The sequence below is a fragment of the Electrona antarctica genome (genome assembly GCF_951216825.1).
Source record: "Electrona antarctica genome assembly, chromosome: 24".
NCBI lineage: Eukaryota > Metazoa > Chordata > Actinopteri > Myctophiformes > Myctophidae > Electrona > Electrona antarctica.
In genome coordinates, this window is record NC_136803.1 from 4,289,054 (window position 1) to 4,304,688 (window position 15,635).

The 15,635-nt window shown below is 44.9% G+C and overlaps 1 protein-coding gene across 2 annotated transcripts in view; it reads right to left on the reverse strand.

Moving 5' to 3' along the window:
• Positions 1 to 15,635, reverse strand: part of LOC306917274 (receptor-type tyrosine-protein phosphatase-like N) — a 60,293-nt gene that overhangs the window by 1,789 nt on the left and 42,869 nt on the right. For both annotated transcript variants that reach the window (XM_079495415.1, XM_079495414.1), the window contains exons 8-24: positions 14,226 to 14,477; positions 13,807 to 13,841; positions 11,508 to 11,752; positions 10,556 to 10,642; positions 10,294 to 10,373; positions 9,804 to 9,868; positions 9,222 to 9,434; positions 8,136 to 8,274; positions 7,628 to 7,854; positions 7,009 to 7,156; positions 6,420 to 6,493; positions 5,317 to 5,394; positions 4,654 to 4,773; positions 3,773 to 3,939; positions 2,481 to 2,534; positions 1,557 to 1,621; positions 560 to 633 (exon numbers count right to left, since the gene is read on the reverse strand). In XM_079495415.1, coding sequence (XP_079351541.1) covers positions 560 to 633; positions 1,557 to 1,621; positions 2,481 to 2,534; positions 3,773 to 3,939; positions 4,654 to 4,773; positions 5,317 to 5,394; positions 6,420 to 6,493; positions 7,009 to 7,156; positions 7,628 to 7,854; positions 8,136 to 8,274; positions 9,222 to 9,434; positions 9,804 to 9,868; positions 10,294 to 10,373; positions 10,556 to 10,642; positions 11,508 to 11,752; positions 13,807 to 13,841; positions 14,226 to 14,477 — 2,123 coding nt within the window. The remainder of the gene's footprint in view (positions 1 to 559; positions 634 to 1,556; positions 1,622 to 2,480; positions 2,535 to 3,772; positions 3,940 to 4,653; positions 4,774 to 5,316; positions 5,395 to 6,419; positions 6,494 to 7,008; positions 7,157 to 7,627; positions 7,855 to 8,135; positions 8,275 to 9,221; positions 9,435 to 9,803; positions 9,869 to 10,293; positions 10,374 to 10,555; positions 10,643 to 11,507; positions 11,753 to 13,806; positions 13,842 to 14,225; positions 14,478 to 15,635) is intronic.

The window sequence follows — 15,635 nt, forward strand, 5'->3', positions numbered from 1 at the left end:
TAAAGAACGGAACCAGTTCTAGAACCAATGGAATAGGGGCCTCTAGTGTAAAAACTAAACTAAACTAATTAAATCAATCATTAAGTCAGTCAGATAGGTGTAGGTAGGAAGATAGGAAGGAAGGCATGCATGTATGTAGGTAGGTTTGGAGGGAGTAAGCAAGTAGATAGTAAGTAATAGACAGACATACTGTAGTTTAGTATATCCAAAGATGACATTATGTTGTCGAAAAGCATGATTTTCATTAAAAAAATATATTGTCGAAAACAATGCATAATAATCGTCAAAATCCATGAAAAACAACATACTATAAAGGGTCCATTTGGTTCACAAATGTCAACCATGTAGCAGGGGGACGTCCTGGCTGGGTCAAGCTCAAGGACCCCTGCGGGTACCCCGGACCCCACGCTAAGCCTACCTTCGTGTACACCATCCCAGGTACCCCGGACCCCATGCTAAGCCTACCTTCGTGTACACCATCCCAGGTACCCCGGACCCCATGCTAAGCCTACCTTCGTGTACACCATCCCAGGTACCCCGGACCCCACGCTAAGCCTACCTTCGTGCACACCATCCCAGGTCTCTGGTCACGAACATGCTCGAGTGTTGCGGCGATGTCAATCTCCTTCACACCTGCAGCAGACAATTATTATGCGTCAGGACACTGAGGACAGTGAGGATGCAAATGTAGGCTGCCGCTAATTTATGTACATTTTCGGATCCCCTATATTTTATTCTCTGCATATGTGTGGAGGTATTAATGACCTCTGCATCTGTGTAGACTAGTATTTAATGACAAACCACTGAAAATGAATTATGTCCTCCACGATGGATTTTTTTCTAATTCGTCCTATCATGGATGAGTAGTACTGTAGTGTAGGCTACATGTTTGGTTCCCCATGTGTGAGACCAGCGTTTGAATCCAGGTCATTCGAACGCTTTTTGTTTGGTTACGCTCGGGTGTTGTGCTCTGAAAATAGCAGATCTACAAGCCCACAATGCGTCGCAGTGCAACACGTTGTGAGGTTATAGATTTGCTGCTATGTTCAGCATGCAAACAAGTGTCAAATCAGGCATTACGACGCCACCAAGGCCTGCCAAAATACATTGACAATCGACATAATCTAAATCAACTGAAGTTGTATTGTATTATCAAACTCATACAATATTGTATTCATTAAAACCATTATCCCTCTGGATGAGTATAGTAGGCATATACACACCAACACAATACAATTTACAATTTAGGCATTTAGCAGACGCTCTTAACCCATTTTGACCTGAGATCAGATTCTAAAAATGTCTTCTACATCCTGACAGTTTTCTGAAAAAGCTATGTTTCTATGTCAGTCGTTCTTCGATTTTTCTCATAGCGCGCCACTCGGTGGCGCGCTATGAGCTTGTAGATCTGCTATTTTTCAATAGCTAAAGCATAACATAATGCTAACACCAAAAGGGGTTCCCACCCAAAATGGGTTCCAGATCGACTTACATTAAGCAATAACAAAAAGCATTCTGTATACATTCTGTATAGGCTACAGACATAAAGGGCTCACCTTTAGCCATGCGGTTCAGAACCATGTCAATAAGGATGTAGGTCCCGGTCCGTCCAGTGCCATCACTGTTGGAAAGACACAACATGTCTAGATTATTACATGTAGTTGCTACCAAACACTATAGAGGGTATGCGCGTGATATCATCATCAAACCAGGAAGTTATGCAGGAACGCCTACTGAGTGGCAAAAAACTACTTTCTTGCCTCGACAGCCCATACATCCAAACAGAAAAGTCCTATCTGATTGCATTAAACAACGTTAAACAATGTTAAACTCACTTTGCATGTTGCTTTGCCACTCGATGTGCCATTCACTTTAAGCATGTGCATACCCTCTATACCAGAGGAGGAGGGGAATATCACTTCTCCAATAGAAAGGTGATGGCATTCACCCCCAACCCCCCCTCCCCCACTTTTTGTACATCTGTGATATTATTGTATATTGGTGTTATTTTTTAGGATATATGTTGATGAATTGAATACATAATATGATAGGGCCTCAATGTTAACAAGTCCACATGGCTTTTTGGGGTTTAGACCAAGTACGCGGACTGTACTACTGCTGTTTGCATTTCTGTCTAATAAAATATTCAATTCAATTCAATTCAATTCAATTCAATTCAATTCAATTCAATTCAATTCAATTCAATTCAATTCAGATAAATATGAACTTAATTAAACAGTTCCACTGAACACAACAGATTGATTTATTCATTAAAATGAACATGCTCTGACAAACCCATCTGAGCACTTATTAACCTACATTATACCATAGCCATTTATATACAATATATTATATTTATATATATGCAGTTATATATGCACTTTTTGGGTCTCAAATCCCAAATCTACAAATCCAACTACAATATAGTGCATGCATGCCACCAAGTGGTCTTTAGAGTGTACTGCATCTGAAAAAGTTACCTGCAGTGCACAATAATGGGGCAGGATCGGCCTCGGTAGCACTTGTTCACCTTCCTGTGAACAAGAGGGGAACAATTAAGATAACAACCTTTTACCTTCCTGTGAGGGTGTAGACAAGAGAGGAAGAAGATGACATCCAACATCTGTGTGCACTGTGCAGAATGGTTTGTGACTCCAATAAGGTCTTGGTGTAATGGTGTTCACTTGACCTGTTCTAAAGATTATCCCATCAAAGCTAACTTTGAGAGACCTACAGTAAGGTTAACCTCGCGTCACCAGGCTTTCCACCTCGGAGGAAAGCCTGGTCTGTGTTCCAAAGTCGCTGTGTGAACCGGTCTGGAGCGGATGGTAAGTTACGTCATGTTGTAGTCTTGTTTTGTAGTCATCAGGCAGGAAACCACAAGGTGGAATAAGAATTCCACCATTCATAGTACTGATTCCGTCTTGTGGTTTCCTGCCAGATGACTACAAATCATTGACTACAACATGACGAAAGTGACGAAAGTTACCATACGCTCCCGACCGGATCATAATGGCGCCCAGGCTACAGTAAGGTTAGTAGCACGTATAGACACATACAGTCTCTCTAACCTACCGGTAACTCAAAGTCCTCTTAAGCAAAGTCCTCTTAAGCCAGCAAGTACCCACCAGTCACACCCAAGTCTCACCCCTTGGGATGCAATCAACAGCTTTCTTCAGGGTGTGACACCCTGAATAAAGCTGTTGATTGCATTTTATTTTATTTTATTTTATGAATGTAATATAGTTTTTGATATTTCCAATATGAAAGAGCCACTCAATAAAGGCTTAAACGTTCTTGCCAGAACAGAAGATTACCTTGCCATTTATTTTTTTTGTTCAGCTTTAGCTAGTGTAAAAAGACAACATCCAGAGGAGGGATTGAGAAACTCAAAGACAATTTCAAAGGCTATGGGTCTCGGTAGCTCAGTATTTATTATCTGCTTGCTTCAGTCTATGACGAGCACAGAATCTGTGGGTTCCAGAAAAGTAGACACCCACAGGAGAGATAGAAAAGCATTCAGACAATTTCAGAGGCATCGTTATTTACTGAGAGGCATTCTAATTAAGTGCCAACATCTCCCAAATAACGGCCTCTCCAAACATACAGTACAATATTTGTCTCTGAGATGTAGTGGGGTAGAAGTAAAAGTATTGGAAATTGGAATTGCTCAAGTAAAGCACAAATACCTCGAAATTGTACTTGAAGTAAAAAAGAACTTAAGTCACACCACTGGCCATAATAACTATGCACCCAGGCAAGGCTGCAGTACCTGCGGAAGTCCAGCAGGGGTCGCGTGGAGGTGGGGATGCCCTGGGCGGGCCAGCTGAGGAAGTGGAACTGGGTCAGGGTTCTGGTCTCCTGGGTCTGCACGTTCTTCAGGTAGAAGCTACGCACCAGGAAGTCGTTGCACCAGATGTGTTCCGACACAAGGTTCACCTGGAGACAAGTGGTGGGGGGGGGGAGGGGGTATGTTACTTATTCAGTAAAAGTATCAATACTGTAATGTAGAACTAATCCGTTACAAGTAAAAGTTTGAAATTCAAAATGTACTTGACACTATGTACTAGGGCATTAACGAGTTCAGATTTTTCCAAGTTGACTTGTCAGACAGTAAAGTCGAAGTTGAGTCGATGCATCGTTTTATGACGGGGGGGGGGGGGGGGGGGGGGTATAGTTTGGGGATAAAGTTTGCGCGCTTCTATCTGTTACTTCTCTGACACGCAGTTCAAATTCAGCCAGTCAATAGTGGGACACCGCTGAGAGCCACGCACAGCTGCAGTTAGGTTCTTAATTAAGGGCGTGTTCTGAATGCAATGCAAACTAATAGGCGAGTGCGCTCCGGTGCGGTATGCAAAGGTGACAATAATCAATCCTACAGTTTGAATTCTGTACACACGCACACACAAAATATGATATGGGGAAAACAATTGAAAATATATATATATATTTTATTTATTTTTCTATTTTTTTTGACTTTTTTCTGGCCAAGTTTGAAATAACACGTCTTTTAATGGATGGCGCTGTGAGGGCATTCAACACTTTGGTGGCAAAGTAGTAGAATGAGAACAAATATATATACTCGTTCTTGCACGCACGCACGCACAGACACACAGTCAGAACTTCTGACCTCATAGATGTGGTACTTCTGACCTCATAGATGTGGTACAGGGAGGATCCCTCGTCCGGCCAGTAGCGGTCACACTGCTTCTCTCCTTCTTCCACCAGAGCGGTCAGCATCACTATCACTGAACAGCCACTCTCCCACACCATCTGACATCACACAACAAACTACTGCTGTCAATCATCACCATTAACACCAGTTGGCATCACACATTAAACACTGTTGTTGATGTCATCAATATCAACAATAGAGCACTGAAGGCTGACTTGATTTACGCATTCTACTTCGGACACAGAACTCCCATAGACGTGTTTAATATCACGTCATATAAGAACTGTGTTCCAAAAATAAACAAGTGAGCACGGCTGTTTGACTCATATGGATATGAAGCGTCAACAGACGGCGAGAAAACGCTAACGTTACCACGGCCGAATTAATTAAATCTTCGTCAGAAACAGACTGTCAAATATGAGTGACTGACTATCGTAAATGATACAGAGCCACCTCCCTGACTATTATAGCCCAGGACAATTTGTACATTTTTGGACCACGATTCTTATATGAGACGATTCTGATCCAATGTTATTCTCCAGAGAGAAAAGCTTCCGTGACACAGGGGATGAACCAGTGACGTCAGGACTTCGGTACTCTATTGAACAGATGTAATTCCAGAACAGAGTTTGGGTACAGACCTGCCAGAAGTCAGAGATGGTGTGTGACAGGGGTCCCTGCGTAGCGATGTAGGCGGGCATCCTGGGGTCGTGCTCAATCTAAAGCAGGAAGGGAAAGGTCAGATTGAGGCTTAAAGGTCAGGGGTCGTCTGCGGCATAGGACGAGTGACCTGTCAGTCAGTCAATAGCGAGGCACTGCATGGTGCCATGACGACAGATCTGCCTATGTTTGCTTACAGAGTCAGGGAAGGAAACCGACAGATTAGTTTTGTGCGTGCATTGTTTAGACAGTTTTTGGTTTAGACTAGTCATTGGTTAGACCAGTCATTAGTCCTACAACTACAACCTATCTCAAACCCTCACCCTAAACCTAACCTCCCACGGGGCAGCACACCTAAACCTAACCTTAACCCATGTCTAACCAATGACTAGTCTAAACTAAGTATGCACCCCAACCTTAACCCATGTCTAACCAATGACTAGTCTAAACTAAGTATGCACCCCAACCTTAACCCATGTCTAACCAATGACTAGTCTAAACTAAGTATGCACCCCAACCTTAACCCATGTCTAACCAATGACTAGTCTAAACTAAGTATGCACCCCAACCTTAACCCATGTCTAACCAATGACTAGTCTAAACTAAGTATGCACCCCAACCTTAACCCATGTCTAACCAATGACTAGTCTAAACTAAGTATGCACCCCAACCTTAACCCATGTCTAACCAATGACTAGTCTAAACTAAGTATGCACCCCAACCTTAACCCATGTCTAACCAATGACTAGTCTAAACTAAGTATGCACCCCAACCTTAACCCATGTCTAACCAATGACTAGTCTAAACTAAGTATGCACCCCAACCTTAACCCATGTCTAACCAATGACTAGTCTAAACTAAGTATGCACCCCAACCTTAACCCATGTCTAACCAATGACTAGTCTAAACTAAGTATGCACCCCAACCTTAACCCATGTCTAACCAATGACTAGTCTAAACTAAGTATGCACCCCAACCTTAACCCATGTCTAACCAATGACTAGTCTAAACTAAGTATGCACCCCAACCTTAACCCATGTCTAACCAATGACTAGTCTAAACTAAGTATGCACCCCACACTTACTATGGTGCTGGCGTTGATGTAATCCACACGGGACGGGTTGACCTCCGCTTTCAGCTTCACTCTGGAGTGATCATCTAAAAGAACAAGAAGACATCCTCACTACTAGTCTGAATGCAATACACGCTCTGGAGTGATCATTTTGAACATTTTGGAGTTAGCTGGCAGAGATGTGAGGTTTCTAGTTCCACCCAACAGAGGAGTTTCATTCCAGTAGATTGGGTCTGTGGCTCTCATCGTCAGTTGTAAAATGCTGGGCTGTACTGTGACTGGTAACCGGAATGCTCGCCTTAAAACGTGCTCGCCCTCATTTATTTTTCCGCCGACCTCACGCCGACGGCTCGGTAAAACAGTATTCGTTTTACTGAGAATAAGGTTAGAAATAAGTTTAGAAATTAGGGTTAGACATAAGTTTAGGAATAGGGTTAGGTCTTGTCACCGTCTTACTGAGGTTAATGTTCGGAATAAGGTTAGGTTTAACCGTTTAGGTCAAACCTAAACGGCATTTACACCGGCTGAGCAGTTACGCCGGCTGTACGCCCAAGGCGACTGCCGACCGGTTGTTTTGATATTTGGTATTCCAGTGACTCACAGGGCACGGCGTCCGGGCAGCGGTTCTTCTTGGCGTTGGCCTCGCTCTGGGCCGTGGACACGACGCTGGGCTCGGCCTGGTAGGAGCACAGAGCCTCCCACTCCTTCTGCAGGCGGTCCTTGTTCCTCAGGTGGTCCTCCATGTAGGCCTGGACCAGAAACAGGAGGGGGACAACTTAACCGAACCCATTCAATCCGCTAAAAGCATCCGTGTTATTTTTGGTTTTAGCTATAATATATATATGGCTCATTTGGTTCTCAAATGAGCTATACCAAGGACGGACAAAATCTCCCACCGGATCAAAAAACCGTTAGGAGAAGGCACGCTCTGCTTATTATAAGCGGTTTTTGGCTTGTGTTTTTCTGTAAAGTTGCTTGTAAATTGGTAGGTTTTTTTGGGCTTGTTTCTAAAGTGTAGCTGCGTATTTGGCCTTGCTTCCAATATATACTTGTCCCTAACCGTCCCCCATCTGAAGGTATTTTGTGCCAGGGAGCCCCTGTGTGTCCAAATATTTCACAGTGTATTTCGTGAGCTTGTAGATTGTCTATTTTCAACTAGCTGATGTATATAAAGTGCCGGTTGCTTATTTCTCTCGCGAAATGAACCCCTGCCCACGTACCAGGATCATGTGTCCGGTGGAGATGTCCATGTTGGCCTGCGCCGGCTCCTCGCACCAGGAGGGGGTGCTGCTGTGCGAGCTGGGACTGGGCTGGGCGGTGCCGCTGTCGCTGAACTGAGACGACACGCTGCTCACCCTGGACGTGTCTGCGCAGGCTCCGCCCCCTCCTACTGAAGCCCCTCCTCCTCCTGAAGCTCCGCCCACGCCCGTCGCTCCTCCCCCTCCACCTGAACAGTGATTTTGACAAAACGTTGTAGTTTTAGTCATAGTCTTTTGAATAAAATGATTTAGTCGACTAAATATCATAAGATTTTAGTCGACAAAATTATTGATTTAGTCGAGTTGTCGTGTTGTAATCTGATGTTATAATCGGTTGCATCTTGCATGCTGAAAATAGCCAATCTACTATTTATATATTTTCAGAGCGCACCTGAGCGCAACCAAGCATAAATTACTTGTCTTTTAGGCCCTCCCTAAAGAAAAAAGGTTGATGGAATCAACACTGCACCTGACGTAGCGACGCCTCCTCCTCCTCCTCCGCTGGCCGGACCCCCGCCTGCTCCTCCTCCCCCGACGGCCCCCATCGCAGCCGCTTCCAAGCGTCCGAAGGGCCCCTTGGAGGAGGCCATGTGCTGCCGGCACAGGTCCTTGTGAAGATGAGATAGACAGGAGTTTAAGACTGTATAACAGAATTCAACAACAGAAAGTAAACTACGTTAAATGGTAAATGGTGCATTTATATAGCGCTTTTATCCAAAGCACTTTCCATAGATTGTGCATTACATTCACCCATTCACACACCGATGGCGGGGGGAACCATGCAAGGCACCAACCTGCACATCAGGAGCAATTAGGGGTTCAGTGTCTTGCTCAATTACACTTCAACACTAACTCTTCGGCAACACTAACACTATGGCAAACTAAACTGAACTAAAGCAAAAGAGAGATCAACTGGGTGCTCAAAGGAGATACAACGTGAGTTTAAAAGGGTAAGGCTGGCTTATCGAGGATCAACAGGAATCAAACTTGAAAAGAGAGGAGCGATCCGAGCACTCAAAAAAAGATGGAGGAGAGGGTGTAAAATCAAGGAGAAGCAACAGTAGCAACAGCTAAGCCCCCCTTTATTACCACTTTGCCAAGTAGTAATAAAGGGGGTACACACTACACATTGGCATGAGAAAACATACGTTTACATTGCCAAAGCAAAAGGCACAATACCACACACACACACACACACACACACACACACACACACACACACACACACACACACACACACACACACACACACACACACACACACACACACACACACACACACACACACACTGTGGCAGCGGTGGCCGAACGGATTGCGGAGCGGTCTTGATACCGGAAGGTCGCCAGTTCGAATCAGCGGTCCGACATGTTAAAATTACCACCGCTGAAGTGCCCTTGAACAAGGCATTGAACCACTACGATGAAATGTTCTATGAGCAGGGCCTGGCTGGAAACAAGTTCTTGAGCTTAGCCCAGATACCCTGGGTAAATATTTCAATCATTACACACACACACACACACACACACACACACACACACACACACACACACACACCTGGTACTCCTGGTGAGAGACGGGGCCTCCCTCGGGGCCCAGGCCCAGCTTCTGTGCCGCCAGGCGGTGGGCGTGGTGTCGCAGGCACGTGACGGTGGTGGCCGCCACCAGGACTCCGCACACGCAGGCCGCGGCCACCAGCGTGGAGAACACCCAGCGGGAGCCCCCCTGGGGCGCCCGTGACACCAGAGGCAGCACCTTGGCATCGTTCCTCTGTGGTGCGTGGGGCAAGAACGAGAGGAACACATGTCAGAGAGAGGAGAGACAAAGAGAGAGACAACAAAAAAGAGAGAAGGAACTTTCTAAATATACTTTTCTCGTCATCAAAGAAGTTTAAAGAATAGACATTCTTTAGATTGCAGAATAGATATTGACCCTAAAACCCTAAAAGAAAACAATTCAGTTTAGTGCTTCAAAGAAACACTAAACAGATGTTTGCTTTCCCACGAAACAGAGCCAGGTTTGAATCCTGGGTGGCAGGTGGTACAGTAGCAGTACTAGGCTAGTGCTAGTACTGCTACTGTACCACCTGCTACTAGCCTAGTAAGATTAGTACGCCTATTACTGTGTAGTTGCACGAACCTCTCCAACTCCTGTCTGGAGAATCTTCAGGCCCGATTCAGATTCCAGGAAGTTCTTCTCTGTAACTGGGTGAGTGAGTGAGTGAGTGAGTGAGTGAGTGAGTGAGTGAGTGAGTGAGTGAGTGAGTGAGTGAGTGAGTGAGTGAGTGAGTGAGTGAGTGAGTGAGTGAGTGAGTGAGTGAGTGAGTGAGTGAGTGAGTGAGTGAGTGAGTGATTGAGTGAGTGAGTGAGTGAGTGAGTGAGTGAAACATAAATAAATAGTTAATAAGTGAATGAGAACAAATAAGACACAGGCATACTATTACAACATTAAAACAGGTGGCCGCAATTTTTTAATTATTAACTACGTATTGGTTTAAAAATAAAACTGTTAAAATGATGTAATGTAAATAAATGGCCTACTGTCTATATATATTTTTTATATGTTTGTTATTATTATCCATTGTAGAATTACGAAAAGGAGATTCTTCATTCACAACAGTAACACGTACGTGCTTTCCCAGCGACAGACTCGGCTGTCTGGTTGTGTGGGTTTGGGCCGACGCTAAAGGTGACCGCCGGGCCGACCACACTGCAGAGAGAACGCACGCACGCGCGCACACGCGCACACGCACACGCACACGCACACACACACACACACACACACACACACACACACACACACACACACACACACACACACACAATCTATATGTGGAACCGAGTCAAACTACATGTAATGGTGGTCCCCCAGTTAAAATATGATGGTCCTACCTGATGTTGAGGAATGCAGAGGTGGAGAGGTCGATCCTCTCAGCCAGGAGGTGCAGTAGACGCACCCCATTCTTCCAACCGAGGGGGCTGGTGGTGGAGAAATACACATATTCATGCCGACATACAAATAAATGGACGTGGGCCTGGGCCGTGGCTCAGCGGTCCAGGCCCCGTGGCTGGCAATCCAGTCTGGCAGTGTGCCGTGGGTTCGACTCCTGATCCTGACGGCCTTTACTGCATGTCACCCCCCCATCTCTCTCCCCATTTCCTGTCAGCCTACTGTCTATCCCTCCATAAAAAATATAAAATAAAGGCAAAAGCCATAAAAAACATCTTAAAGAAAAGAATGGAGGTGCATGCCTCCATGTACCTCCATTCATGAATGAAAAATGTTGAGAAATTTAGAAAACTTCATGGTAAAAATGTATGCCCATTTGAAAAGATTTTGTGCCATGGATTCAACGTGTTAAAACTTTCAATTGTTCGAAAATAAAACTACAAGCTCACAATGCGTTTCAGACAGTTGAAAAATAACATAAGGTGGCAAAAATAGCAGATCTACAAGCTCACAGCTTGTACGCACACTCGCACAGCTTGTGTGAGCTGTTTTTTAAAATTATTTGGGCTTGTTTCTTTATTGATAGAAATAGTCTGACAGGAAATGGGGAGAGATCGGGAATCGAACCCACGACGTATACAGTACTCCAGCCGTCCGGGCCACATTTGCTATTCTTAATTTTGTGGGGAAACATATTGAAAATGTTCCCCTCTTCTGGGGTTCCTTGGCAAAGTATTTTGAGATGGGGCGTCCGTGGCCAAATACATAAGAATCTGGGGGTTCCTGATATGAAAAGAGTTTGAGAACCACTGCTTTATAGTAAAAATCAACTCACATTCATCATGAGGCTACTGACACTGACGGAACACACGTTCTCCACACAGCTCTGCTCACCTCTGGTTGGTGACGATGTAGCCAACTGGGTCTTGGTGCGGCTCGGTTACCTCGCCGTTTGCCCCCGTGTCGGGCGGCAGCTCCTTCCGCCCCGGTTTCACCTCCTGGGCCAGGGCCGTGGGTCTCGTCTCCTTCTGGACGGGGACCCGAGGGTCTCCCGATGTGGGTGCCTTGACCAGAGAAGAAGACAGAGCCGCCGCGGGGACCGCTGGATCTTTTCTATAGGTCATAGAACCCTCTGTGACCTGGAGGTGAAATGAAAGACCAACATCAGATATGAATACTTTTTTTATATAGTTTTTTAGTTAGTTAATTAATTTGATTATTAAAATAATCGCTTAGCGCCATTTAACACGTGAAGTGTCTGGCACTCTTATCATCGTACATCAGCCAATCAGACCATCACATTCCGTGGTACAAACACACACACAAAGCTGTGCATAGGAGGTGCTAGCGCCCCTCAAAAAACATAGCATGGGTTACTTACTGTACCACCACGTCACTACATTACATTGATACTAGAGAAGAGACCTCACACCTATAGATACCAGAAAGTTCTCTCCGCTGGCCTGTTATCTGTAATAAATTGGACATTAGGATACATGGCTCTCCTTTTACAAAAGAAGAGGAGCCGAGGCCTCTTTGAAGTCATGCTGATGACTGGATGTTTTAACCCATTTTGGGGCGGGAACCCCTTTTGGTGTTTTAAACATTATGTTATAATTTAGCTATTGAAAAATAGCAGATCTACAAGCTCATAGCGCGCCACCGAGTGGCGCGCTATGAGCTGGTAGGTCTGCTATTTTTGTAAAGTCGTGAAAATGTGGCGCAAATCATTGAATATATATTTCAGAGCGAACATTTTTAACTAAAATATTTGCTTCTGGGGGGGGTCCCTGGAACTACATATTTTGAGATGGGGGTCCGAGGCCCAATAGAGATAATTCTGGGGGTCCTTGACATGAAAAAGGTTGAGCACCACTGACATAGAAACATGGCCTAAATGGGTTAATCCTCTGATGAAGAGGCTATAACACCTCATTACTCCATTATATCCCAAGTCTGCACTGCCCCCTACTGGCCATTCAATCATAAAGCAACGGGTAAGCAACACTGCCCCCTACTGGCCATTCAATCATAAAGCAACGGGTAAGCAACACTGCCACCTACTGGCCATTCAATCATAAAGCAACGGGTAAGCAACACTGCCCCCTACTGGCCATTCAATCATAAAGCAACGGGTAAGCAACACTGCCACCTACTGGCCATTCAATCATAAAGCAACGGGTAAGCAACACTGCCACCTACTGGCCATTCAATCATAAAGCAACGGGTAAGCAACACTGCCCCCTACTGGCCATTCAATCATAAAGCAACGGGTAAGCAACACTGCCCCCTACTGGCCATTCAATCATAAAGCAACGGGTAAGCAACACTGCCACCTACTGGCCATTCAATCATAAAGCAACGGGTAAGCAACACTGCCCCCTACTGGCCATTCATCATAAAGCAACGGGTAAGCAACACTGCCACCTACTGGCCATTCATCATAAAGCAACGGGTAAGCAACACTGCCCCCTACTGGCCATTCATCATAAAGCAACGGGTAAGCAACACTGCCACCTACTGGCCATTCAATCATAAAGCAGTCTGCACTGCCCCCTACTGGCCATTCAATCATAAAGCAGTCTGCACTGCCCCCTACTGGCCATTCAATCATAAAGCAGTCTGCACTGCCCCCTACTGGCCATTCAATCATAAAGCAGTCTGCACTGCCCCCTACTGGCCATTCAATCATAAAGCACTCTGCACTTCCCCCTACTGGCCATTCAATCATAAAGCAGTCTGCACTGCCCCCTACTGGCCATTCAATCATAAAGCAGTCTGCACTGCCCCCTACTGGCCATTCAATCATAAAGCAGTCTGCACTGCCCCCTACTGGCCATTCAATCATAAAGCAGTCTGCACTGCCCCCTACTGGCCATTCAATCATAAAGCAACGGGTAAGCAACACTGCCCCCTACTGGCCATTCAATCATAAAGCAACAGGTAAGCAACACTGTCACCTACTGGCCATTCAATCATAAAGCAAAGGGTCTGCACTGCCACCTACTGGCCATTCAATCATAAAGCAAAGGGTCTGCACTGCCACCTACTGGCCATTCAATCATAAAGCAAAGGGTCTGCACTGCCACCTACTGGCCATTCAATCATAAAGCAAAGGGTCTGCACTGCCACCTACTGGCCATTCAATCATAAAGCAAAGGGTAAGCAAACTACCAGAAAATGTTATCCTTACCTTCTTTCCTGGAACAGCATTGTTCCGATATTTATCTAAATGGCAAAAGACAAAATAATAATAACATATGGTGTTTTACTTATGTTTATTGTATTTGAATGTATTTTTATATATATGTCTTTGTGTAGGCTATATGCTGCCCGTGTGGTTCAGGAACAAATCTGAATATTCTAAATATTCTGAATATTAAAAACAATAATCGTCGCCGTCGTCATCATCATCATCAGAATATCTTTATTGTCATTGTCTTGTACAATGACAATAAAGATATTCTGATTATCATCATCATCATCATCATCATTATCATAAGGTTTCCGAGGCTATCATAATAATGATCAAGTCAATATATTTTCACAACAATACCTGTTGAACATCATATCAGATTTATCTCTTAAATAACACAACAAAACGGCTCAAACCTTTGGCGTTCTTGTCGGCTACGTAGGAAGTGTCCATCTGCAGCTGTTTGAGACCAGAAGGCATGCTAACAGTGTCCAGCTGTTTCAGTGCAGCAGGCAGCCTGTCCAGCTGCTGCAGTGCAGCAGGCAGGCTGTCCAGATGTTTCAGTGCAGCAGGCAGGCTGTCCAGGTGTTGGGCTGAGAAGTCTTTGATGTCACTGCCTTCGAGGCCGAAGTGATCCAGCAGCAAGGCCAGCTTCTGAAAGGAGTCGTCTAAAGCCACACGGGAAGTTGTGTTAGGTGACATTCACACCAGAAAGCTTTACTGCGATTAAAACGAATCCTGCTGCGCATTGTCCGAAAGTTCGCTTCGTTTGGCAGGTGTGAATGCTCATTCAAATCCTAATGCGCAGCAAAGAACCGCATTCTACTCCGCCCAAAAACGGGGGTTTCACTTCGCTTCCAATCGCACTTGATTTCGATTCGGTGCAGGTGGGAATGCAATCCAAATATAGGAAATTAAGCAAACTATCATGTGGCGGATAAGGAGCTAAACACAGTTGGAGACGGAGAAGGGATATTCATTTTACGCAGTGCAAAGATGTCCCGTTATCATGTGATGTGGTCAAATAAGGAGACCGAATTAAGCCCTCATCGAAATATGAGGACGAGCACATTCATCTATTGCACAGTTACGCCCAAAAACGTCACATCCGGTTTTAGCCTGGGGTAAGAATTTTCTATGGCTGCCAATGCAACTTGGTCCAATCCTTAATCACATACGGACAAACATCTATGCCGATGCTATCTAACTTGCGGAGGTAGCGTGCCTTGTCCACGGGCAACAGATCTTTCAACGTATGTCATTGCAAATATGTTTGATAATCGCTACTCTGCTCAATATTGTTTTGAAAATGCCGCAGGGGGTGGGCGGAGTCACAGTTTGAGGCGCTGATTATGCGCCGTGGTGTCAGTGTATGTGTCGTGTAAAATCTGGCTAATACGTTTAGGCATAAGGGGGCGCACAAGATAGGGCCCTAAGCCTCCTGCCTGATGGCACTATGGCAACAGCTCAACTGATGAGTGAAGAGGGTGGTTAGAGTCATTATAAACCTCATTTTATAATGAGGTTTATAATGGTTTATTCATTTTATTTATTTAATCTGTTTTGATTCAACAAGGGCTTTGTTGTTGTTCAATGTGATCATGTATGCTCGTGAGTAGGATCATATAACTGTCAAGTGCAGTGAGTAGTTGAAAATTGATTTTCTCAATATTTATCATGGAATATTGTGGGTTTACAGTCTCATAAAATGTGTGTTATGTTCATGCCCCTCCTCCCTCTCTGTCTCTATGTCCCCCACTCCCTCTCTCCATTTTCTCTCCACTCTGTTCCTATCTCTCTTCCAATATCTCCACCCCTCTCCCCTC